This window comes from Panicum virgatum, chromosome 3K (assembly GCF_016808335.1).
Source record: "Panicum virgatum strain AP13 chromosome 3K, P.virgatum_v5, whole genome shotgun sequence".
NCBI lineage: Eukaryota > Viridiplantae > Streptophyta > Magnoliopsida > Poales > Poaceae > Panicum > Panicum virgatum.
In genome coordinates, this window is record NC_053138.1 from 28189774 (window position 1) to 28213982 (window position 24209).

Genomic DNA, 24209 nt, shown 5'->3' on the forward strand with positions numbered 1-24209 from the left:
AAGCTTCCTGATCCTTCTATTCAACCACCTGATGATTACAAATGGAAGTGGTTTGGCAATGCACTTGGAGCACTGGATGGGTGTCATGTGTACCTAGTGTTACTTCTCTTGCTGAGATCCTTGCAACACTTCAAATGGTACCTGATTTGGCTAGATCTGACATGCTAAAATCTTATGGTAAGTTCATCCTTAATGAACGCTTATTCCAAGCGCTCCTGGAACTCCCCATGGACATGAGGAAGGAATGACTCTTGTTGTTGAACTAAAAGAATGGCAATTGAGGGTGGTACTGTATGGTGGTTATTATTTAGAGCTTAAGAACTTGTTATTCTAAGTAGGTGTTTCATGTTGTGATGGACAAAAACTATATGTTGTATTATTTAGGGCTTAAGAACTTGTTATCCTAAGTAGGTGTTTCATATTGTGATGGACCAAAACTATCTGTTGTGATGGACAAAAACTATATATTGTGATATGTTATCTGTACGGTTCTTGTGATAAACTTGGATTATTGTTGTCATGTTTTTATCATTATAATGGCTGGTGCTATATTACTGTTGTCATTATTTTTGTCTTATTTTCTCATGATATACGTACTATTTTTAATTATTTTCAGAATTTTTTTGCTATTTTAATATTACTGTCACAATATATTTTTATAAACATTACATCATATACGTAAAAGTTATGGAAACTAAATTTTCATACATGTACAGCATGATATTTTATTCAAACTATACATGTACAGCATGATATCTTATTCAAACTCTTTGAGGTATACAATTCATAGGTTTGTGCATCCAAACAAGAATTGGAATTGGTTGCTACCCTTGATTCCAGCTACCCATTACATATGCATCCAAACAGCAGCATTGGCATTGTAATCCATTTCCATTTCCAGTCAGCTTTGGCATTCATAATCCAATGCAATTCCTCCAGCGGAAAGCCAACTTCCAAACGCAGCCTTAGCTTATTCTGGTCCTAATCTTGGACCCTTGAATTATAATCATGTTCGTACTATTATTGTTTTAAATAATTTATTCATTAAGATACTAATAATGGCGTGTTCCCACCGTGTTTCCCAGAAAGTTACCAAGTTTTTTTTTCGGTCGACACTATGCAAAGCCGCGATCAACAATGCTGAAATCCCGGGTGAGCTCATGAGAACCGTCAGCACTCGCTACCACCGCCGAACACACGCGGCAGCGCCGTACCTCCGTTCCGAGCGCACGAAAAGGTGGGCGGAGCAGGGAGAGGAGCAGGAAGCAGGCAACGCGCCGCGCTTGCTTGTCGTCCCTCTCCCTCCCAGCAGAGGAGGCTCGCTCCCACCGCATCACCACCAACCCCCCTCTGCCATTCCTCTCAGAAAATCCCACGCTCCTCGCCCGTCTCCCTCCCCAAACCCCCCACCCCGACGCCCAGATCTAACCCCTTCTCCTCGCCTTGCAGCTTCCTCCCCCCACCCCGCGCCCTAGGGCACCGCGCCGCGCCGCCCGGGACCCATCGGCGCCGGGCGCGATGCGGGTGCCGTGCTGCTCGCTGTGCAACGTCCGGTACGACGAGGACGAGCGGACGCCGCTGCTCCTCCACTGCGGCCACGGCTTCTGCCGCGCGTGCCTCTCCCGCATGCTCGCGGCCGCCCCCGGCGCCACGCTGCCGTGCCCGCGGTGCCGCCACCTGACCGCCGTCGGCAACTCCGTCTCCGCGCTGCGGAAGAACTTCCCGATCCTCTCGCTCCTCTCTGCGTCCCCCTCGTCCCCCTCCTTCCTCCACTCCGACTCGGGGTCGTCCTCCGACGGCTCCGACGACGAGGACGACTTCTTCGCGCGCCCCAGCCGCCGCCCCGCGCCCGCGCCCGCTGCCGCGCCGCCCGGATGCAGCTCGTTCGACCTCGCCTCGCACCCGGACCTCAAGCTCGCGCGCCGCATCGGGAGCGGCCCTCCCGGGCCCGCCGGGCAGGAGGTGTGGGCCGGCACGCTGTCCCGTCGCTGCAGTGGCGCCGGCGGCGGGGCCAAGCGGTGCAAGCATCAGGTGGCGGTGAAGAGGGTGCCCGTGGCTGCAGGAGACGGGCTCGAGGGGGTTCAAGAGGAGGTGGAGCGGCTGAGGCGTGCCTCCACATGGTGCCGGAACGTGTGCACCTTCCATGGCGCCGTCAGGGTCGGTGGCCACCTCTGCTTCGTGATGGATCGATATGTAGGGTCTGTGCAGGCGGAGATGCGGCAGAATGGTGGACGACTCACGCTGGAGCAGATTCTCAGGTGTGGCATTGCATCTAAACTTGGATATTTAGTAGTACTGAGTAGTTTATTTCTGCTGCGTTCTCACCATTGATAGCTGCCGTGCTGGAAATGGCAGTGCTGCAAATATGGATCAAATTGCAACATCACGTTGTTAATACACATGTTCAGATGAACTTTTGAACCTTCTACTCAGTAAGAAGCATGAGTTGCAGAACGTTCACTAAAGGTGTCAAATTGTGGACTGGTAGTATGGTAGCTTGATTCATGACTTGTAAAGTAGCCTCTTGAATAATGGCGTTACACAGTTTGATCTCATTGGGTCTTTGATATGGCTACGTGTCTGGTTATGGCTCGATGAGTGCTGCTAGCTTCGTTGTTTGCTTTTGTCTTCTGTTCGTTGTCGTGTTATAGCGTAAGGATTTCGAAGAAGGTAAACTTGATCACGACTAATGCTCATCATATTGGTTGATATTTCTGCGCAACATATTTTGTGAATTACATAACTTGGATTGCCATTTATTTGCTGGGTCAATTACCATCAAGTTGCTAAGCTGTGCAGCTTCAGTTTTGTCTATTATCAGTTCACAGAACAACTACAATGCTTGTATAAGCCGAGGACATTAAAGTCCCTATGGCTTGCATTCTTATGAGTAAAATTTCTATAATAATGCACAACTCATGAAGTGCCATGATTTTCCCAGCAACATTAGGCGCTGGCAGTCTGTTTTCAAGGCGTCGCCTAGGCGACAAGGCGGTGGCGGCTCGCCTTGCTTAAGGTCTCGCCTTGCTTAAGGTCTCGCCTTAGCCCGCCTAGGCATCGCCTAGGCGATAAGGCGGTGGTGGATCGCCTCGCCTCGCCTTACCGCTTTAAAAACATAGCCTGGCACATTTAACATTTCTCCACCAGACTGATATGATCTTTTGAATGGAAGCCCTGAAGCAAAACTCCCACCAATGAGACCATCATCGTCAGCTCTAACTCCAATTCAAAGATTCTATGTTATATTTCTGCGCAAAGGAGGCCATTTCTGTATTTTGGCTGTTGTTGGATTTCCTCCTATATGTTAGCAAGGGCAATTTAACCAATATGTCATGGTGATTGCCATCCATATTAACAACAGTTCATGTTTCAAGATTTTCTATACAGCTAACTGTTTATCAGGTGATAACTACATTGTAGTTTAGTTTTGGCAATACTCAATTGCATGTCATTATATGCTAATTCATTACTTTCCCCTAATATGGAAGCCTGTCCTATTTCACTTTCTTAGATATTGGATTTCCTTATAGCACAGGGAGCATTTTCCGATTCAGAGTACATTTGAACTGTGAAAGTTCACAATCAACATAACAGTGTGGTAGTGTAACAATCACCGGGGTGTCCGACCCTAGAGGGGGAGGGGGTGAATAGGGTCGCTAATTCGCTTTCTAACCTAGGGCTCAATCTACTTGTATAAGATAAACCTAACACGTCCTACACATGCTAGTTATAACTAAGATTTATCTATGCTACTCTCTACTTACCCCAAAAGACTTGCAACCTACAGCAATCCTAATCAAACTAACTAGGAAAGTAAAGGCACGCAAGATAGAGTAAATGCGGAAACGTAATACGGTAAGTAAAGAGATAAGGGAGAGAATATGCAAACTCCCGTGAAGACACCAAGACACATGATTTAACGTGGTTCGGTTAGGACACCAAGTCCCTCCTTACGTCCACAGCCACTTGTCCACCAAGAACAAGTGTGATGCCGAGTCTCTTCGCTTGATCACCATCTTGCGTTCGCCACCAAGGCTTCCGGCAAGCAAAGGCTAAGTGACGCCAAGTCACCAAGACAAGGCCACCGCCACCGTCTCTCTCGAAGCGTCACCAACGTCACCGTCTTCACTATCGGAGCTTCTCACCAAGAGGGGTCTCTTTCCCCGCACAAAGTGTCATTGCCTCTCCACACTAAGTCGGAGGGTCACACGACGAGTACACGGTTGCTTGCCGCAGCAAGACTTTGCTCAAGATTGATCTCGCAAGATCAAGTCCTCCCAAGCACTAAGCTTCTCAAGCTCACACTTGCACTAAGCTATTCTAAGCTTGAATGTGGCACTAAGCTCAATATGGCGGATGGAGTTGATGTTGATCTTCAATAGAACTTCCAGAGTCTCCAACCTCTCCAAATGACCCGGCCTTGGGGGTATATATAGCCACATACCCCAAAAGAGCCGTTGGAGGAAAGCTGACAGAAAAAGTACGTAACGCCGGTTAAACCGACGCTCCTCCAATAGCCATCGTCGGTTCAACCGGTGAATATAAACTGCCCACTGAAAAACTATCCGTTACTTGTACGGGCAATCAACCGACGTATCGTCGGTTTAACCGGTGAATGTAACTGTCCCCTGATTCCCGAAAAACCAACTCTCTGGACAATTACACCGACGTTCACTTTTCTTTCATCACCGGTTCAACCAGTGTCCCTCTGTGTCTGACTTCACTTCAGTCATTGCACCGACGTATGTCTTTTCTTTATCGTCGGTTTAACCGACGCAAAACCCTAGCCTCAGCTTCTGGGTCCATTGCACCGGTGAGTGCAATTTGCTCATCATCGGTTTAACCGGTGATAACAAATTGTCTCTGTCTTGTTTGTTTTGACTTGATTTCTTCACGGTCTCTTCAATTCTTATCCTTCGGGCCTAGCTTCGCCTTCCTTCTATTTGTCATCACTTGAACCTAAAAGCCTGAGGATATCATCTAAACAATCGCATTAGTCCAAGTGTTGTGTTGTCTATATCAATCACCAAAACATTATATTGAAAAGTGGCATAAGAGGCCATTTTCCCTACAGGTAGTGATACTCTGGTACTCGAAATCAGTGTGCCTTATATCACTGGCCAAAATTGTGGAAGATTAGTTAATGTCCTAAGCTAGTTGAGTTAGCTTTGCTGACAATTTGTCTCAAAAACCTATGATGGAAGAATGAAAAACAACATCAACAACAACAAGCCGTTTAAACACAAACAAATTGAGGTAGGCTAAAAAGAATCACTACGGTGGTCAACTTCATTCCTATACTGTCAAGCTAACTGTGTAAACTTGCTTTGAGTATGCAGTATTGCTGTAGTACATTTGATGAAAGCTTTTATAATCTGTCAACAGCTGATGGACAAAATCATATGAATACAATATGCTGAAACTTGTAGCATTTTAATACCCAGTGAGCTCTATCCCTAAGTAAGCAACAAAGTCCCCCAAGTGTACACTGAAGCTACCTGTGGATTTTTATTTTCATTGTGAGTGCATGGAAAATTAGTAGAATTAGTTATCTTGCAATAACATTCATATTCATTTATTTTTTTCTGCCTTTGAACGAGTCTGAGCTTTGTGAATAAGTCTATTTTGTTGTCACCATGCAGTACATTTTAACAATTCCTAGCATTCTTAACCAGTGTCGCTGTGATCGATTATCCTTTTGTTATTCAACTATGTGGATCCACTAATGGTTTCTTTTCATGTACCTGCTGCAGGTATGGAGCAGATATTGCCCGTGGAGTAGCAGAACTTCATGCAGCGGGTATTGTTTGTATGAGCATAAAGCCATCAAACATTCTTTTGGATGCAAGTGGACATGCTGTCGTTTCAGATTATGGTCTTTCAGCAATTCTGAAGAATCTTACTAGTAGGAGAGGACCTGATGACTCCAGTGCTGGCATTGATGCTACACTGCTTAGCCCCAATTATACAGCTCCGGAGGCATGGGGACCATTGAAGAAGTCATTGAATATGTTTTGGGATAGTGCAAATGGCATATCTCCAGAGTCAGATGCATGGAGTTTCGGTTGCACACTTGTGGAAATGTGTACTGGTGCTGTACCGTAAGTGGCATAATTATTTCATTTGTTATCCATAATTTTTTGTGAATGCTGTGGTTAGATGCTCTTGAAATGCAGATGGGCTGGACTAAGCGCGGAGGAAATCTGTAAGTCTGTTGTGAAAGAGAAGAAGCCACCACCTCAATATTCAAGAGTAGTAGGTGTAGGACTTCCTGGGGAGTTGTGGAAGATGATTGGTGATTGTTTGCAGTTCCGAGCTTCAAGAAGACCATCTTTCCAGGACATGCTAAAAACTTTTCTCCGACATCTTCTGGACATACCACGGAGCCCACCTGCTAGTTCTGAGAAGTAATTTCTTTATCTGCCTTTGTATTACTTATTGTGAAAATACATGGAAGCTAAAAGCTTTGGAGAATCTTACCCTAAAGTGTAGCATCAAATAGTGAAATATATTCAAGTTAATTATTCCTAAAAAGATTCTTTCATCTTCAACTAGAAACACACATTTTCCCAACTTAAGTTTTGACTTAGTTACCTGTGTCTGCAGTGATTTCACAAATGAAAGCTTGCCCAATGGCATAGAACCTCCAACAACCTCCATCCTGGAGATGGTTCATGATAATCCAAATGCCTTACACCATCTTGTATGTGAAGGAGATGCTGCTGGTGTTAGGTTTGTCCTTGGCAAAACTTGTATAGCTGTACATACATCGCATACTGTTTCACACTAAACCTTTTGTAAATACCAGGGATCTACTTGCAAAGGCCGCATCGGAGAGAAATGGTAGTTTAATTCGTTCTCTCTTAGAAGCACAAAATACAGATGGGCACACTGCCTTACATTTAGCATGCCGCCGAGGCTCAGCAGAGCTTGTGGAAGCTATTGTGGCTTACCAAGAGAATGTAGACATATTAGACAAGGATGAAGACCCTCCTATAGTTTTTGCTTTGGCTGCTGGCTCTCCTCGATGTGTTCGTGCACTTGTAAGCAGGTCTGCTAGTATCAATTCTAGGCTTAGAGAAGGCCTGGGTCCTACCCTTGCCCATGTCTGTGCCCATCATGGTCAACCGGAGTGCATGCAAGTATGTCATCATGCTCGTCTCATACTGTTTGAGCTTGCTGGTTCCTATTTTTAGATTTTGCGTGTGTATGCAGGAACTGCTGATGGCTGGAGCTGATCCTAATGCAGTAGATGGAGAAGGTGAATCTGTCCTGCATATTGCTGTGGCCAGGAGATATACTGATTGTGCTATTGTCATACTGGAAAATGGAGGCTGCAGATCGATGGGCGTACCAAATTCTCATCATAAAACGTAAGAAGTTTCCTAGTGGAAGGGCCAACCTAGAGAATCAACTTCTATTATTATGTTTTTTATTGCTCATCTGCCACTTTTTTTTAAAAAAACTCATTTAAGCTATGGCTGCATTAAGTCTTTTCCATTTGCATGTTTTATCTGTCTAATTATTTTCTTTTAGTGACATTTCACTCTTATGATGAACAGGCCATTGCATCTATGTATCGAAACATGGAACACGGCTGTGGTTAGAAGATGGGTTGAAGTTGCATCTTTAGAGGAGATTGCAGAAGCAATTGATGTACCCAGCCCTGTTGGGACAGCTTTATGCATGGCAGCAGCTCTTAAAAAGGAGCACGAGAAAGGTAATTATGGTTTTGCTTCTATTACCTTCGGCAGATACAAAGACAAACTTTTATAGTTCTGTTTGGTTATAACACCATGGGATAATCTGCTTGTACAGTTCCATCAGGTCTTGGATCTTTGGACAATCCTGTTCTTTTGTCTACTGCAAATCTTGATTTGTTCTAATACTACTATTGACTTACATTTACCAGAGGGTAGAGAGTTAGTAAGAATTTTGCTCGCTGCTGGTGCTGATCCTACAGCACAAGATGATCCACACTGCAGAACTGCATTACATACTGCAGCAATGATTGATGATGTGGAACTGGTTAAGGTAAAGGGCTAAAGGCTGTCTGGTGAATTGATTTCCCCCCTACTCTTCTCTTCTGTTTCTGCTTACATATGATAACAAGACTTGTTTGTGTTATCTTTTTAATGGCAGATCATACTGGAAGCAGGAGTTGATGTAAATATAAGAAATGCTCAAAATACAACCCCACTCCATGTTGCACTTAACAGAGGTGCAAACTCGTGCGTTGGCTTGCTTTTGGCAGCTGGAGCAAACTGCAACATACAGGTTTGCTGTCTTGCTGCCCGTTTTTTCATATAATTTTTGTACATAGCACTGGGTAATTTTGGAAGCCAAGTTGAAAATACTCTTGTGCAAGTAAATATTAGGAAATATACAGTAGTGCTACTAATTGGGAGTTATGCTGAACCTCCTTGTAATAATTCTGATTCACTTATTTATGATTTACTTTGTACTGAACGAAGTTCATGTTCTTTGAGTTCTTTTGTTCTTGGCACCATATGTTTTTATCTAGTGCAGAGTTTCAGTAGGAACTTAAAATATACCATAAACCTATAAATGTATGAATGATTACTGTCTGTCACATTTATTTTTTGGTATCCTTTATGAATGTAAATATGCAATATGGTTTCCGTGATTATAATCTACTCAAATGCTATGGTTTTCATGGTCAGTTGGCATTGTGTCCTACTTTTGCATAGGTACTTGTAATGGAATTTTGTTTTGCCGTGCTATTTCTGTATCCAGCCAATCACATATATGTTTAAGTTTTTGGCTGATATTATTTCTGGAAGACCTAGCTGATACATTTAAAAGGAAATCAATTGTACAAAAGACAGTTTACCGGATAAAAAAACAAAAGGAAAGAAAAAATATAAGGGATACAATTCATCCCAACAATTGGGTTACATCAGCCTCTATAAAGGGAGGAGGTGAAGTAGTTTTGCAGCCTCTAACCAGTGTTTCTCAAATAAACCTAGCTATTAGAAGATGCTCTGTCTCAAATGTACTGATTTGTCTGAAACTAAATGTGCCAACAAATATTGGGCTTCATGAAGTTCCTAGTCCTCCTGCACCCTGGAGACATATAAAGATCAACTGCATTATCCCATTTTATCCCAATCAAGCATTCAACCACTGGGTTCCAGCAACCCATGGCTAGATGATTATTCATGATGGATACCTCCAATTCTTGAAATGTTCTCAAGAGCACAAGAGACTAGACTATAACTATAAGACCATGTTTAAGTGTTGGAAATAGACTATTCATGATCTAACGATCTACAGACTAAAATGGATCATCTTAATAGTGGGCATATGGATGCTTAGAAAATGTTTAGCTGCTAAATTAATAACTAACCTGCAAAATCAGTTGGACCTCCTAAATTACTCAGTAATATTCATTGGTGTTCTGCTCAGAAGTCAAGATGATTGGTGCTATGACCACCCAAAAAAGAATTTGGATGTACTGAGACCTTTTTCTAGGAAGGCCTTAATGTTGGTCTTCTGTATGGTTTCTTTCATTTCATTTTTTTCGGTTATATTGGAGAGAATAATACTTGTATTCCTCCAACCCTAGAAGGGTGGGTATATATAGTACCTACACATGGGCCTCTAGATGAGCCTCTATACATAAGGGCTCAATATACTCCAACACCCCCCGCAGTCTGAACTACCGGCGCAGCGGTGTTCAAGACTGGACAACAAGAAAGCTAACACCCCCCCCCCCCCCCCGCAGTCTGAACAACCGACGCAGCGGTGTTCAAGACTGGACTCGATGAGAGTACAAGAGGAGCACAAAAGGGCTAATACCCCCCGCAGCCACAACTAGCCACCGGCTACGTTGAGGTTGGATCGAAACTCCGAGAAGGTCGACGAGGGCAGCCCCTTGGTGAAGATGTCAGCAAACTGGGAGGTAGTCGGGACATGGAGGACCCGAACATTGCCGATGGCGACTCTGTCGCGCACGAAGTGTAGGTCGATCTCCACGTGCTTCGTCCGCTGATGCTGGACGGGGTTGGTGCCTTGGTGGAGAGATACACGGCGCTGACGTTGTCGCAGTAGACGAGCGTGCTCTTGGCGAGCGGGCTGTGGAGCTCCGCCAAGAGCTGTCGCAGCCAGGACGCCTCCGCTACGCCGTTAGCGACAGCCCGGTACTCCGCCTCGGCACTGGAGCGGGAGACAACCGGCTGCCGCTTGGACGACCAGGAGACTAGGTTGACGTCCAGGAAGACGGCGTAGCCGGAGGTGGAGCGACGAGTGTCCGGGCAGCCAGCCCAGTCAGCGTCGGTGTAGACCATCAGCTCAGCAGAGGACGAGCGGTGAAGTACCAGGCCGAGGTCCACAGTGCCACGGACGTACCGGAGGAGACGCTTCAGCGCAGCAAGGTGTGACTCCCGGGGATCATGCATATGGAGACAGACCTGCTAAACAGCGTAGGTGAGATCCGGCCTGGTGAATGTGAGGTACTGCAAAGCGCCGGCCAGACTCCGGTAGGCAGTAGGATCATCCACCGGATCACCCAGATCAGCAGACAGCTTCGCCTGAGTGTCGACTGGAGTGGAGCAGGGCTTGCAATCAGTCATCCCAGCTCACTCCAGAATATCGAGGGCGTACTGCCGCTGGTGAAGGAGAAGACCAGACGGGCGAGGCTCAACAGTGACGCCCAAGAAGTGGTGGAGCTGACCGAGATCCTTCATAGCGAACTCCTGCTGCAGAGAGGAGATGACACTCTGAAGCAACTGCTGACTGGAAGCTGTGAGCACAATGTCGTCGACATATAGCAACAGATAGGCAGTCTCATCACCATGGCGGTAGATGAAGAGAGACGTGTCAGACTTGGCCTCGGTGAACCCCAGTGTCATCAAGAACGTGGCGAATCGAGAGTACCAAGTCCGAGGAGCCTGCTTCAGTCCATAGAGAGACTTGTTGAGCCGGCAGACCATGTCCGGACGACTCGAGTCCACAAAGCCCGCTGGCTGAGAGCAGTAGACAGTCTCTGACAGAGTGCCGTGAAGAAACGCATTCTTCACGTCCAGCTGGTGCACAGGCCACGAGCGCGAGAGCGCAAGCGAGAGGACCGTGCGCACTGTAGCGGGCTTCACGACCGGGCTGAAGGTCTCATCATAGTCCACTCCAGGCCGCTGAGTGAACCCCCGGAGAACCCAGCGAACCTTGTAGCGCTCCAGTGTGCCATCAGCCCGACGCTTATGCGTCCAGATCCACTTGCCAGTCACCACATTGCCACCAGACGGACGCGGCACGAGGTCCCACGTCTGGTTGGCAAGAAGAGCTGCATACTCCTCTTCCATCGCACGACGCCAGTGAGGATCCGCCAAGGCGTCGCGGACAGAGGAGGGTACCGGAGAGACCCGCGGCTCTCCCTCGGTGGCGGAGAGAGTCGCGGCCTGAGACGCCATCCGCCGAGTCACCATGGGATGGATATGCCGAGGATCCCGATGGACGACTGGCGGGTGGTACACCTCCGGCGCGGCTCGAAGGGGAGCCTGAGGAGGCGGCGGCGGCGACGGCTCCGGTGTCGGCGTCGCAGGAGCCTCCGGAGCAGGAGGCAGCGCCGGTGTCGTCGCCGAACGGCGCTGGTACACCTGCACCGGCTCAGCGTACCGCCGCGGCGCCAAGGTCGGCGCCGAGCGACGCCGGTACACCTGCACTGGCTGAGCGTACCGCGCAGGGGCAGGGAAAGGCACCGGAGCCTCGCGTGGCGCAGCGGGAGACACCGGGGCCACGCGCGGCACGACCGGAGGTCCGGGGGCCGCGCGTGGCGCGACTGCGGGCACCTGGGCCGCGCTCGGCGCAGCAGGGATCACCGGAAGTGGTGCCGGCGCGCCGAGAAAACCTGCAGGAAAAGGACAGACAGGTAACGGTGGCTGGACCACCGGGTCAGTCGGAAACAGGGACGCCAGCTCAGGGTCAGGAGAAGGTGTGGAAGAGGTGGAGTAGGGGAAATCCGACTCGTCAAAGACGACGTATCGGGAGATCAGAACGCGGCGAGAGGTGAGGTCAAAGCATCGGTACCCCTTGTGGTCAGGGGAGTACCCAAGGAACACACAACAAGTCGATCGGGGCGCCAGCTTGTGAGTAGCGGTGGCGGAGGTGTTAGGGTAACACGCACACCCGAAAACCCGAAGGTGGTCGTAGCGAGGAGGGGTACCGAAAAGAGCGTGGTGTGGAGTGGGAGCAGGAGAAGCAGTGGACGGAAGACGGTTGAGCAGGTATGTGGCGGTGTGGAGGCTCTCAGCCCAGAAGCGCGGGGGCAGAGAAGCCTGGATCAAAAGGGTGCGCACGACGTCGTTCGTCGTGCGAATCATCCGCTCAGCCTTGCCGTTCTGAGGAGAGGTATACGGACAAGACATACGTAGCTGAACACCCCGAGACAGGAAGAAGGAACGGGAGGTGGAGTTGTCAAACTCCCGCCCGTTGTCACACTGGACGGCCTTAACGGTGAGGCCGAACTGAGTGGACACCCAGGCAAAGAAGTGGAGGAGGGTGGGGAAGGTCTCAGACTTGGCGCGCAAAGGAAACGTCCAAGAGTAGTGCGAGAAGTCGTCGACCACCACCAGATAGTACTTGTAGCCAGAGAGGCTTAGTACAGGGGAGGTCCACAGGTCACAGTGAACAAGGTCGAATGCATGCGTCGCATGCGAAGAAGAGGAAAAAGGGAGCCGAACATGACGACCGAGCTGGCACGCATGGCAGAGGGGCTGAGCGGGAGCCCTAGTACCAGGAACATCAGTACTACGGCCGAGCTGAGCCAGAACGTCGCGGCCAGGGTGACCAAGACGGCGGTGCCAGGTGGTGGAAGACGGCGTCGCGGCAAAAGCGGCAGACCAAGACGGCCAGGGCGAAGAAGAATACGAGAGTGGAGCAGCGGAAGAAGGAAGGCGAAGGGTGTAAAGGGGCCCCGTGCTGTCACACCGGAGTAGCGGACGCCGGGAGGCCAAATCCTTTACAGTGAGGCCAGAAGAATCAAACTCGATGGAACAAGAATTGTCAGCTGTAAACTGACGAATGGAAAGAAGGTTATGAACCATCTGAGGAGCAACAAGTACATTGGGAAGACGAAAAGAGCCAGGAGCAGAACCCACGGCGGTGACAGGAAGGCAAGATCCGTCACCAACCATGATGGAAGGACAAGAGGGGTTTGAGGGTCGGACAGAAGAGAAGATACCGGTATGTGGGGTGGTGTGGAAGGAGGCACCCGAGTCGGCGATCCACTCGGTGCTGACCGGTGGCGCCCGCCCCATGGCGCTGAAGGATTGCGCGAACAGGGGAGCAGCTCCGGCAGTAGCAGCACCGGCGGCGATCGGCTGCCCGCTGAAGGCGTTGGCTGCGAACGGCGCGGCCGCGGGGGGCATCCCGAATGCAGGCCACGCGGCGGCGAGGGAGGCTGTGGCTCGCGCGGAGTCCCTGGGCGCAACGGCCTGCGCTGCGGCGAGGTAGGCGGCGGTGGCAACAAAGGCGGCGGCGGCGGCGGGCGCCCGCGCGGCCTGCACGGTGGGCGCGCCCTGGAGCAGAGGAGCGCCAGGGGGCAGCGTGTGGCCAGCGGAGGCACACGCGCCCTGGGGCCACGCCACGCCGTGAGCAGGGGCGGCAGCAGCCCAGGGGGCGGAGGCCCACGGGGAAGGCGGCCCTGGCGGCGGTGCGTCCCCTGCGCCACACGAGGCTGGCCGCCCGTCCTGCAGGGAGGCTGCAGGGGCAACTGCAGAGGCCCCGGAGCAGCAGCACTTGCGGTCTGCAAGGAGCACGGCAGTTGCGCCTCCACGGGGCCTGCGGCGGTCGGGTCGCGCCAGGCCGGTGGGGCGCCAGGAGGCGCGGCGCCAGGGGCGGATCTGGCGCCAGCAGCAGAGGAGAGGAAGGAGGCCGCTGCAGCCCGGGCTGCAGCTGCAGCGAATGCAGCTGGACGCCCCGCGCGCCCGCGGCACCCATCGCACCCGCGCCCGCGGAGGCGGCGGCGAGATCCTGCAGGGGCGGGGCGGGAACCGGCGGCGGCACATGCAGGGCGGGGGCCGCGGCGGCGGAAGCCAGAGCCGGGCTGCCCAGGCCCTGGCCCTGGCCTACCCCCCAGCCCGAGGCCCATGAGCCTACATCTGGGTCGGGTGGGGCGGCCCAGTGGAGGGCGCAGGGCAGGGAGGGGGCGCCGCCCAGGGGAGCAGCAGCGCAGGGGCTTGGGCGGCGCCCCTGGGCGGCGCCCCTGGGCGGCGGCGGCACAGGAGAAGGGGTCCCGCCCCTGGGTGGCGACAGTGCCCAGGGGGCAGGGCCCCTAGGCAGTGGCGGCGGCGCAAGTAGTGCGCCAGGCGGAGAGGGGAGCGGCGGAGCGACGGCCACACGAGCAGGGGAGCTGGCGGCCGGCCCGGCAGGAGGAAGCAGGGGCGGCCACGCGCGGCCAGGCAGGGGCGCCGCGGCCGGCTGCAGCGCGCGCCAAGGGGCGGCGGCAAGGGCCGGCGGCAGGGGCGGCGCGGCCATCCAGGCGACGCCCGACGCCGCGCAAGGCACAGGCGCAGGGGAAACGGCGCCCAGAACAGGGGAGGGAAAGGAAGAGAGGAGAGGGAAGGAAGAGAGGGAAGGGAGGGGCGGCGGCGGCGGCCGTCCGGCCATGGTGCCGGCGGCGGTGGCGCCGCCGGCTGGTGGGAGGAGAAGAGAGCTAGGCGTCTGATACCATATTGGAGAGAATAATACTTGTATTCCTCCAACCCTAGAAGGGTGGGTATATATAGTACCTACACATGGGCCTCTAGATGGGCCTCTATACACAAGGGCTCAATATACTCCAACATGTTATCTTGAACCTTTTCAGGTCTGTAGTTATGTTACACAGGACTGATTGTTTATACCATTTTTGGTGCACCTTTACCATTTTACACAACCTGGTACTACCTCTATGCTATGTCAGAACCAAATTATTTTTATATATTTAATTGTTGTGCTATTTGGTTATCAGGATGATGATGGTGACAATGCTTTTCACATAGCTGCTGATGCAGCAAAAATGATACGTGAAAACCTGACTTGGATTGTTCAAATGCTACAACAGCCGTCACCAGCTGTTGATGTGAGAAACCACCGGTAAGGAACTTATAAGGAAATCAACTATCCAAAAAAAAGTGATTCCAAAGGAAACAGCAAGCATCATGAGATGAAATATGATTATTGCTTAACATTTCTTTTAGTTAAAACCTTTTCTTTGTGATGCTGTTTGAATTTTAGTTGTGCGAATGAAGAAGTTCCATGGTTTATATGCTAACAAGTCGAACAATATCCCTATAAATTACAGAGGCTGGACACTAAGAGATTTTCTTGAGAGGCTTCCACGAGAATGGATTTATGAAGAATTGATGGAAACACTTGAAGATAAAGGAGTTCATCTCTCCCCAACCATGTAAGGAACTTGTGCTGCGTTGCTTTTCGAGTAAATTTCCGAAACTACAAGTATGGTTAAACCATACTTTTAGCAAGTTTTCATTGTAGACGACATACTCTGACCAATCGGCAGGCCCATCTGTGTGCGCTATACAGTTATTTCTGTTTGCAATGATGCCATCATGTGGGCCAAACAATTTGCTGTCACCCGCATGACACCAAAGGGTACTAAGGGGTGTTTGCTCCACCCCACAAATTCGTCTTGTCAGCCAGCAGGTTATATGATGATTTATCTGGTCCACGTGACATTGAGTATTACCATGTATCACTTACAGCAGGGCCCAATTGGTCAGAGGTCGCTGTATGGAACTGTAATTTGTTCATATTTTTTTCCTTTAATACGTTTGTCAAAAGATGCATTTTATTTGCATTTTTGCAATATGTTTATGTGCTATGGAGTTAAGTTCTAGCTGGGCATCTTCAATACTACCTCCATTTATCTTGAACGCTGTTTTGACCTCTGTTTTCAAGGCGTCGCCTAGGTGTCGCCTAGGCGTCCAGGCGGTAGAAAAAGCTGGGCGTTGGGGTCGCTTAACCAGCATCCGCCTTGGACATCGACGGGGTCGATTTGAGCCCGCAGAGCAGAGAGGGAAGGGAGGGGAAGCGGCATAGAGGAAGCTGCGGGCGGCAATAGCTCACCTGGAGGGGAGAGAGGGAAGGGAGAGACGCTGGGCCCGCGCCGGCGTAACCGCCTCCTCTCGCACCGGCGTCACCGCCTCCTCCCGCGCCGGCCGCCGTCCTTCGCCGCGCCCGCGCCGGCGTCACCGCCTCCTCCCGCGCCGGCCGCCGTCCTCCGCCACGTGCTGGCCTCCGGCCGCCGGCCTTCGGCCGCCGTCCTCCGCCCTGCGCGCACCGGCTTTTCCATCCGAGGGGGAAGAGAGATGGGGCATCGGGAGAGAGGGGATTGGGGCAGCTGAGGAGGAGGAGGCGGCGGGCAGGCAGTGGCGGCTGCGATGTGGGAGGAGGAGGAGGCGGGCAGGCAGCAGCAGCGGCGACGCGGTCGGAGGAGAGGCAGAGGCGGCGGGATGGGAGGAGAGGACTGAAGCCCTGGTAGGGTTGGGATAAGGTGGAGGCGGGAATGGGTTAAATTGGGCTGGGCTCATTTGATGGGCCTGTTTTCCAACTTTAGGCCCAGTGGTCCTCTATTTTTTCTTTTCTTTTACAGGAAAATATATGTGTTTTAGAGGTAAATGAATGTATTTTACAGGTAAATAAGGCGTCGCCTCGCCTCACCGCCTTATCGCCTAGGCGTCCGAGCGGTGGCGCATCGCCTTGCCTCGCCTTACCGCTTTAAAAAATTGGTTTTGACTAACAGCCTCCGATATACAATGTCGACCATTGCCTTTCCTAATTATATGTTGCAAAAGGAATTTTATGCAAATTATGATATTTTTGAGTTTTGATGACATTTCAAAAAATATAATTTGGAAAAGTTGACTCGGCACATTCTAGGATGGCAAGTAAAGAGGAACTCAGTCATGCTATTTGCAAATCGTATTAGTAATCCATTTGCTTTATGCTGTAATCAGATACGAGGTTGCAGATTGGGTGAAATTTAGAAGAAATGTAACTTCGCCAGCTTTTGGATGGCAAGGTGCAGGACCCAGGAGCATTGGTTTTGTCCAATCTATTGTAGACAATGACCACCTTGTTGTGTCATTTTGTACTGGAGAAGCACGTGTTTTGACAAGTGAAGTTATCAAAGTCATTCCATTAAATAGGGGCCAACATGTGCAGCTCAAGCCAGATGTTTCAGAGCCTAGGTAAATCAAGTTTATTTCTTCATACTTTTGATGCTACACCCTGTGTGGCTGAAACCTCACTGCGAAGTGAATAAAGCAATGCCTATTATGTTAACATGTTTTTTCCTTAGTTGCTGGACATTGAGATTATTAGTCTGTTCCAAAACTTGTGAATCACTTTATGATTTATCTGGAGGCTGAGATTACCACATTAGCAAAGGCCTGTAGTATACCCTGATATAAAAAAACAGGTATACTGCACTGGAGATATACCATGTGTCTTCCATCAGTAACTGTAAAAACAAGGCCCATATGATTGTTCCAGCAGATAGATTCCGTAATGCTTTATGTATTTCAATCTGGTGTTCTAGGTTTTACACAGACACTGATCAATGATCCTGCTAGTAACTTGCAGTTATGTGTCAAACAAAACTTGCACGAGACCTGTTAGTCTCTGCTCTGATTATATTCAGCTGTTGAAAATAAATTTAAACTGATGCATTCAGTTCTTCATTTGCTATGCCGTTCAAGTGATAATAGCCCACAACTGGTGCTTTGCTTCTACCTGTTACAAAAACTGAAGTTACATTTTCTTCCTACTGCAAACAGTCAAGTTTAAAACACTCGTGGAATACATAGTTGCCATTTGCATGCTAATGATATTGGCGTAATCATTCATCTAAGATTGATTTCTATGGCACGTTCACTATCATTGAGCTAACCTAATAATGTGTGAAGTGTCTGAAAAAAAAAACTGTAGTATATAGCTGTTTGGCATAATGGCATGTGAAATTGTCATTTTTGTTCACTGTTAAATATCCTCTTGTCAGATTTGGATGGCGTGGTCAGTCGCGAGATAGCATTGGGACGGTTCTCTGTGTTGACGATGATGGAATCTTGAGGGTTGGTTTCCCAGGAGCTTCTAGGGGATGGAGAGCTGATCCTGCTGAGATTGAAAGGGTTGAAGAATATAAGGTTGGTAACTGGGTTCGGATTCGTCCTTCACTAACGGTTGCTGTACATGGCATGGAGTCTATTACTCCTGGAAGTGTTGGTATTGTATACTCCATCAGACCAGATAGCAGTCTTCTGTTGGGCCTTTGCTACTTGTCCAATCCATGGTTGTGTGAACCAGAGGAGGTCGAACATGTCGACCCGTTCAAGGTAATTTTTTTGAATTATCTACCGTTTAATATAATATATGGTCTATTTGTAAGTTGCTTCCCACACATTTTTTTTGAGCTATCTACTAGTGAATATGATCCATTTGTTGTTGTGTGCTTGCAATCCTTTACAACTAAGAGTCCCTTCGGTACTGCTGTGGCTTTTATCCGCACTTCTATTTACATCCTTCTGGTTATATACATCTTTTTAAGAGTCATAACATCAAAGTTTCACTATTTCTCTGTCAATTCAAACTAGATTCAGTATGGCTCCACAACAATTAGGAACTAATCTTTCATATATTTGTGTTTCTGTGACATTTGGGACCTGTCTGGTTTTGCTTAGTTTGATGCTCTTGATTTTGCAAAATCATTCCAGATTGGCGACCAAGTATGTGTAAAACGGTCTGTTGCAGAGCCCAGATATGCATGGGGTGGTGAGACCCATCACAGTGTGGGGAAAATAATTGACATCGAGAGTGATGGTCTGCTCATCATTGATATTCCTAATCGGGCTTTACCATGGCAGGCAGATCCGTCAGACATGGAGAAGATCGAGAACTTTAAGGTATAAGCTTCTTAACATTTGTGTCGGCGCTGTTCTCAATTTCTTTGGATCCTCATCTTCCCTTTCTATTTGCAGGTTGGTGATTGGGTTAGAGTCAAAGCAACGGTACCATCACCAAAATATGGATGGGAGGATGTGACTCGTAATAGTATTGGAATAGTGCATAGCCTACAAGATGATGGGGATGCTGGTATTGCTTTCTGCTTCAGAAGCAAGCTTTTTCTTTGTTCTGTTGCAGACGTGGAGAAGGCACAGCCATTTGAGGTAGGGGAAAAGGTTCATGTATCACCTTCCATATCTCAGCCACGCCTTGGATGGTTGAATGAAACTGCAGCAACCATTGGAGCCATAGCAAGGATTGACATGGATGGGACTTTAAATATCAAGGTTTCTGGCAGAAAAAGCTTGTGGAAGGTTGCTCCTGGTGACGCTGAGAGGCTTTCAGCTTTTGAGGTTGGAGACTGGGTCCGCCAGAAACCAAGTATTGGGAGCAGACCTACTTATGACTGGAATAGTATTGGCAAAATAAGCATTGCAGTAGTCCACAGCATTCAGGACTCTGGTTACTTGGAGCTAGCCGGTTGCTTCAGGAATGGGAAATGGTTAACTCATAACACAGACATTGAGAAGGTAGAGCCCTTTAAGATTGGTCAGCATGTTCGGTTTCGTGCCGGAATTTCAGAGCCTAGATGGGGATGGAGAGATGCAAATCCTGATTCTAGAGGCATAATCGCTGGTGTACATGCTGACGGAGAAGTTAGGGTTGCCTTCTTCGGTGTGCCTGGATTGTGGAGAGGTGATCCTGCAGATCTTGAAATCGAGAAAATCTTTGAGGTTGGAGAGTGGGTTAGGCTGAGGAACGATGCGGATCAATGGAAATCGCTCAGACCTGGTAGCATTGGTGTGGTGCATGGGGTGGGATATCATGGTGATGCTTGGGATGGAACCATTCATGTGGCTTTCTGTGGTGAGCAGGAAAGGTGGATAGGGCCTTCTAGCCAGCTTGAAGGAGTTAGCAAGTTTGTTGTTGGGCAGCGTGTTCGAATCAGAGGAGGTATCCGCCAGCCAAGATTCGGTTGGTCTAATCACAATCATTCGAGTATAGGGACGATCTCATCTATTGACGCCGATGGGAAACTAAGGATTCACACACCAGCTGGTGCCAGGGCTTGGTTGATAGACCCAGCAGAGGTGGAGAAAGTGGAGGAAGAGGAGGAAATCTGTGTCGGGGACTGGGTGAAGGTTAAGGACTCCATTGCGACCCCAACATATCAATGGGGTGATGTGAACCACAACAGCATAGGGGTGGTCCACCGGGCTGATGATGGAGAGCTCTGGATTGCTTTCTGCTTCTGTGAGAGATTATGGTTGTGCAAAGCATGGGAAATGGAGAAGGTGAGACCCTTCCAACAAGGGGATAGAGTACGGATACGACCAGGTCTTGTATCCCCCAGGTGGGGTTGGGGGATGGAGACCTATGCCAGCAAAGGTGAGGTTATAGGTGTCGATGCAAATGGAAAACTGAGGATCAAATTTCGGTGGAGGGATAGACTTTGGATCGGGGACCCTGCTGATATCGTTCTCGATGATGCCCCCTCACTGACAGAGGCTCCTAATGGCTTTTATTCATAGGCTTGAGGTATTCTTTTGACCCCATACCTGATTTCTTGCACCCATCCATTTTGCAGCATTTCAGAATTTAGTAAGATCTCAACCTGCAGTGGAGTTGCAAGTTGCACATAGTTATTGTCGCTAGGAGGGGCGTATTTTGTGTTGATAACCCGGGAATGGAAAGAGACAGCAATAGTGAAATAGAGTTGATAACCACTACCTAGGTTTTTTTTTCTTTGGTTTACATGTATAATTATGTGCCTGACACCTTTTTTTGGTTTCAGTGTATCATATATACCATTGTACAGGTTCGGACCTGAACATTAATTTAATTGATAGTGGCCTTGTATCTTTACTTAATTGGCGGCTGTGCTGATAGCTGCTATAAGCACTGGCACGATGTGGGCTGAGTGCCTGGGCCTGCCCCATCTCCCACAAGTGACTGGAAGCTGCTCAGTGGCCCATGGTGGCATGGCGACCTGCGCTTTGTTTCCCAAGCTGTTTGCATGTCGTGCACTCGTGCTGTTCAGATGGCTACCAGCTGTTGTAATGTTTACGTGGCATGCTCCAAAAAAGTATGGGGTATTTTTAAACTTGCCAAAAAAAAATCAGTTACTTCATCTGTTTTCCTGTACTGCTATACAAGCGGAGTGCATGATATAGTCATGTTACTCGGCGATGTGTTGCACGTTTCTGGTGTCCACCCACTAATTTCAGGTCGGTAACGGATATATGGCGCGCCTGTGTGCGCCGTTGTGCGTCTGTGCTGTTGACCAAATACGCTGTCCACGAAATGGGTCGCGGTCGGAATGTTGTAATTCATATGGGTGTTTCAAGAATCTGGATGCATACCGAGTTACTGACCGAGCGATGAAATGAACTCAAACTGAAACGGGAGAACATCCACTGCCCGAGCACTAGAGAATTACGACAAGCAGATGTGTTGAAATAAAGAGGTGCAATTTTATAGGGACCTGAACATTAATTTAATTTTGTAGGTTGCGTGAAACAAAGACAAGTAATGTAAGCCACATTTTGTCTACTTAATTGTGAAATCTCGTATTTGTCCATATCGTGAAAATATTGTGGTTTCTATTTTTTTTGGTGGCTGAAAAGGACACTTTTTTTTTCGAAAGATGGCTGAAAAGGATACTGACGCTTTACTTCTTGTCTCATTTGGTGAGGTTAGCAAGGATTTACTTGATGGTTGATGAGGCTGAAATATACATTTTGCTTCATGCTGCAGAGTACCTGTAATATGAGTCTATGAGAGTTTTTTTAATGGAGATTTTTTTTTTGCTTTCGTTTTTTCAATGGAGATGAAAATATACTTGTATGCAAACTGAAGTTTCCATGTTTACAGCCTACGCAATGATCTTGTGAACTGACAGTAGCCAGTAGGAGCATAGTATCCTAGTAAACTATTAGGATGTGAAATCTATACGCAAGAACATACTTGAGAACTGGTGGAAAATGGTTATCTTTTGGAAGCTTCTTCTGCCAAGGGCAGAGAGAATCTGTATGTTATTTTTTTAGCAGCAGTAATCAGGGCCAGCTGTTAGATACACAGTATAGTGTATTTTGAAAAAAACGTCACTCAAATCCCCCATGAAGATAATCTGCAGTTTGCCACACCTGTGCTTTTATCAAATTTTGGGTAAATCTACAGCATGAATCAATGATGGAGTCCTTCCATTTTTAGCTCCTTGCCTTGTGAATGTATCATCCTTGGTAACAGCCTCAATTTCCCTTGAAGAAGAGCCCTCCAGTTTTGATGCAAAATACAGTATAGTTGGTGCTCTGTCAAATGTTACGAAGTTGAAGTTGCTTTCTCCAGTTTACAATGTATGATCTCTGATCCTACCTTTACCATAGTCTCTTCCCTTCTTTCAGTTGTATAGCTCATATTTCGGTTTCCTATGCAACTGCAGGATTGATGATTATCCATCAATGTTAAACGAGGTACTGAAAAGGGACCTCCGGAGGTGCCAGACATTCAACAACCTGAAAAAACTCTCTTGGTGATTGGTGCGTGGATGAGGACCTCCATGCATTGATCCACTTGCTTAGATGCTCGCCAATCGTACAAAAACTTACCCTGCGTCTTAGATTGGTAAGGGCACATTCCTTCCGGTCAAGTTGCTTTTTTTTTTTGGGGGGGGGGGGGGGGGGGGGGGGGGCTTCAGAATCAATGTGTTGACAGGGTTTCCATTCTTCTCACCAGATTGGAGCTTCGGTTTATCATCACGGAACTGATGAATCAGAACCGAAGAAGGTAAATTGCAAACATCTTAAGAAGGTTAAAATCACTTGCGTGCAAGGAGATACAAGGGTCCCGAATATAGTGAAGTTTATACTGGCCAATGCCAAATCTCTGCCAGAAATTTATATCAAGCCGTACGAGCATTGGTATTAGGTCTGTCTTTTTTTTTTGCGAGGTAGGTCATTATGTTATTTATTTTGTATCTCTGTACTGCACCTAAATATCTATTTATGCTTCGAGGCTCATTTTTGAATACCCATTTTAAGTTCTTGCAGGTAGATCATGCAGATGTTGAGGACTTTGATCTTTTGACTCCGAGTTATAGCCTGTCATGGTTGACAAGCCTTTCTTTTTTAGTTTTTTTATGGTACTTTCTTTTTTAGTTAATTGTACAATGATTTGCATTTTCGTTAGTTAAAAGGAGTAAATCTGCAAATGAAAACCACCTGAGGACGGGATGCTGTGGTACTATGTGATCCTTCTTTGTATGGGTCACAAAATTTCATTTTCCTGAAAAATGGAGTTTTTGTTTTTTGGTGTGACAGGGGGAGGTCTTTTAGGATGCCCAAGGGATTTGTGACATGGAATCCTCCAATTAGTCTATAGCTTCGTTGGCATAGTGGACGTGCTTACGATGCTTCAGGTACCTCAGGGTTGCAGGAGCTTCGCTGCAAATCTGCAAGCGTTGTCTCTGGTTTGATTTGGTGATGTTTCATGCTTGGTCTGGGTGCTCTTACTCCCTCCGTCTTAGGATAGTAGGCGCAGCCACTTTTTGATCGAGTATTGCTCAATCCTGTCAGGGAAGAGAGCTAACCCGTGCACTGCAGCCTCTTACACTACTCCCTCGGTCCAAAAAAGAATGCAACTCCTACTCCTTAAGAAGCCAAACAATTTTAGATTTTATATAATTAATAATATTAACATATATATTATAAAATAAATATCATTAGATTAATCATGTAATATATTCTCGTACTAAATCTATTTAGAGATATAAATGTTAGTATTTTTTTATAAAAAATTGATCAAATTTAAAAGTATTTAACTCCTAGGAAAGTGATATTTGTATTCATTTTTCCCGTGAGCTCTAACTTTCAAATATTTTTACCTTTTTCCCGTGAGCTACGTCTTCTGTCTTCGTTCTGGTCGTAGGTGTATGACCATTGCACGGCTCCCAAGACCCCAAACGTCATGATTGGGTGATGATTTCAAGCCTGTGCCCAGCTGCAAAGACGACGGAAGACCATTCGGCTGCAAGGGACCTCACCTCCCGGACGACGGAAGACCATTCGGCTGCAAGGGACCTCACCTCCCGGCCGGCCTGAAAAGGCGAGCCCTAAATCTGCTCACTTTCATTAGCTGGGATGCGATAGGTCCAGCCGTCCAGGCCCTTTGCTGCCGTCGCGCGCGAGCAC

At 48.3% G+C, this 24209-nt stretch overlaps 1 protein-coding gene and 1 pseudogene across 2 annotated transcripts; both read left to right on the forward strand.

Moving 5' to 3' along the window:
• The first annotated feature begins 1179 nt into the window (after nt 1-1179).
• LOC120698817 (E3 ubiquitin-protein ligase KEG-like) lies at nt 1180-20919 on the forward strand. Of its 2 annotated transcripts, XM_039982561.1 has the most exons (16): nt 1180-2258; nt 5754-6101; nt 6177-6407; nt 6607-6732; nt 6809-7142; nt 7216-7373; nt 7563-7720; nt 7913-8034; nt 8143-8277; nt 14969-15093; nt 15302-15406; nt 16977-17210; nt 18020-18353; nt 18732-18920; nt 18996-20559; nt 20816-20919. In XM_039982561.1, the coding sequence occupies exons 1-15, from the start codon at nt 1519-1521 to the stop codon at nt 20550-20552; spliced, it is 4896 nt and encodes a 1631-aa protein (XP_039838495.1). In that variant the 5' UTR covers nt 1180-1518; the 3' UTR covers nt 20553-20559; nt 20816-20919. The 2 variants fall into 2 exon arrangements, with proteins under 2 accessions (XP_039838495.1, XP_039838494.1); XM_039982560.1 differs by having other exon boundaries at nt 18996-20919.
• Nucleotides 20920-22208: 1289 nt separating this feature from the next.
• Nucleotides 22209-23240, forward strand: LOC120700798 (annotated as a pseudogene).
• The last annotated feature ends 969 nt before the right edge of the window (nt 23241-24209 follow it).

Excerpts from the sequence above, each read along its gene's own strand:
- LOC120698817 (XM_039982560.1), top strand. The coding sequence starts at position 1,519 with ATGCGGGTGCCGTGCTGCTCGCTGTGCAACGTCCGGTACGACGAGGAC. Across the intron at positions 6,102-6,176 it reads ATGTGTACTGGTGCTGTACC|ATGGGCTGGACTAAGCGCGG; the intron begins GTAAGTGGCATA and ends CTTGAAATGCAG. Across the intron at positions 6,733-6,808 it reads GGAGATGCTGCTGGTGTTAG|GGATCTACTTGCAAAGGCCG; the intron begins GTTTGTCCTTGG and ends TGTAAATACCAG.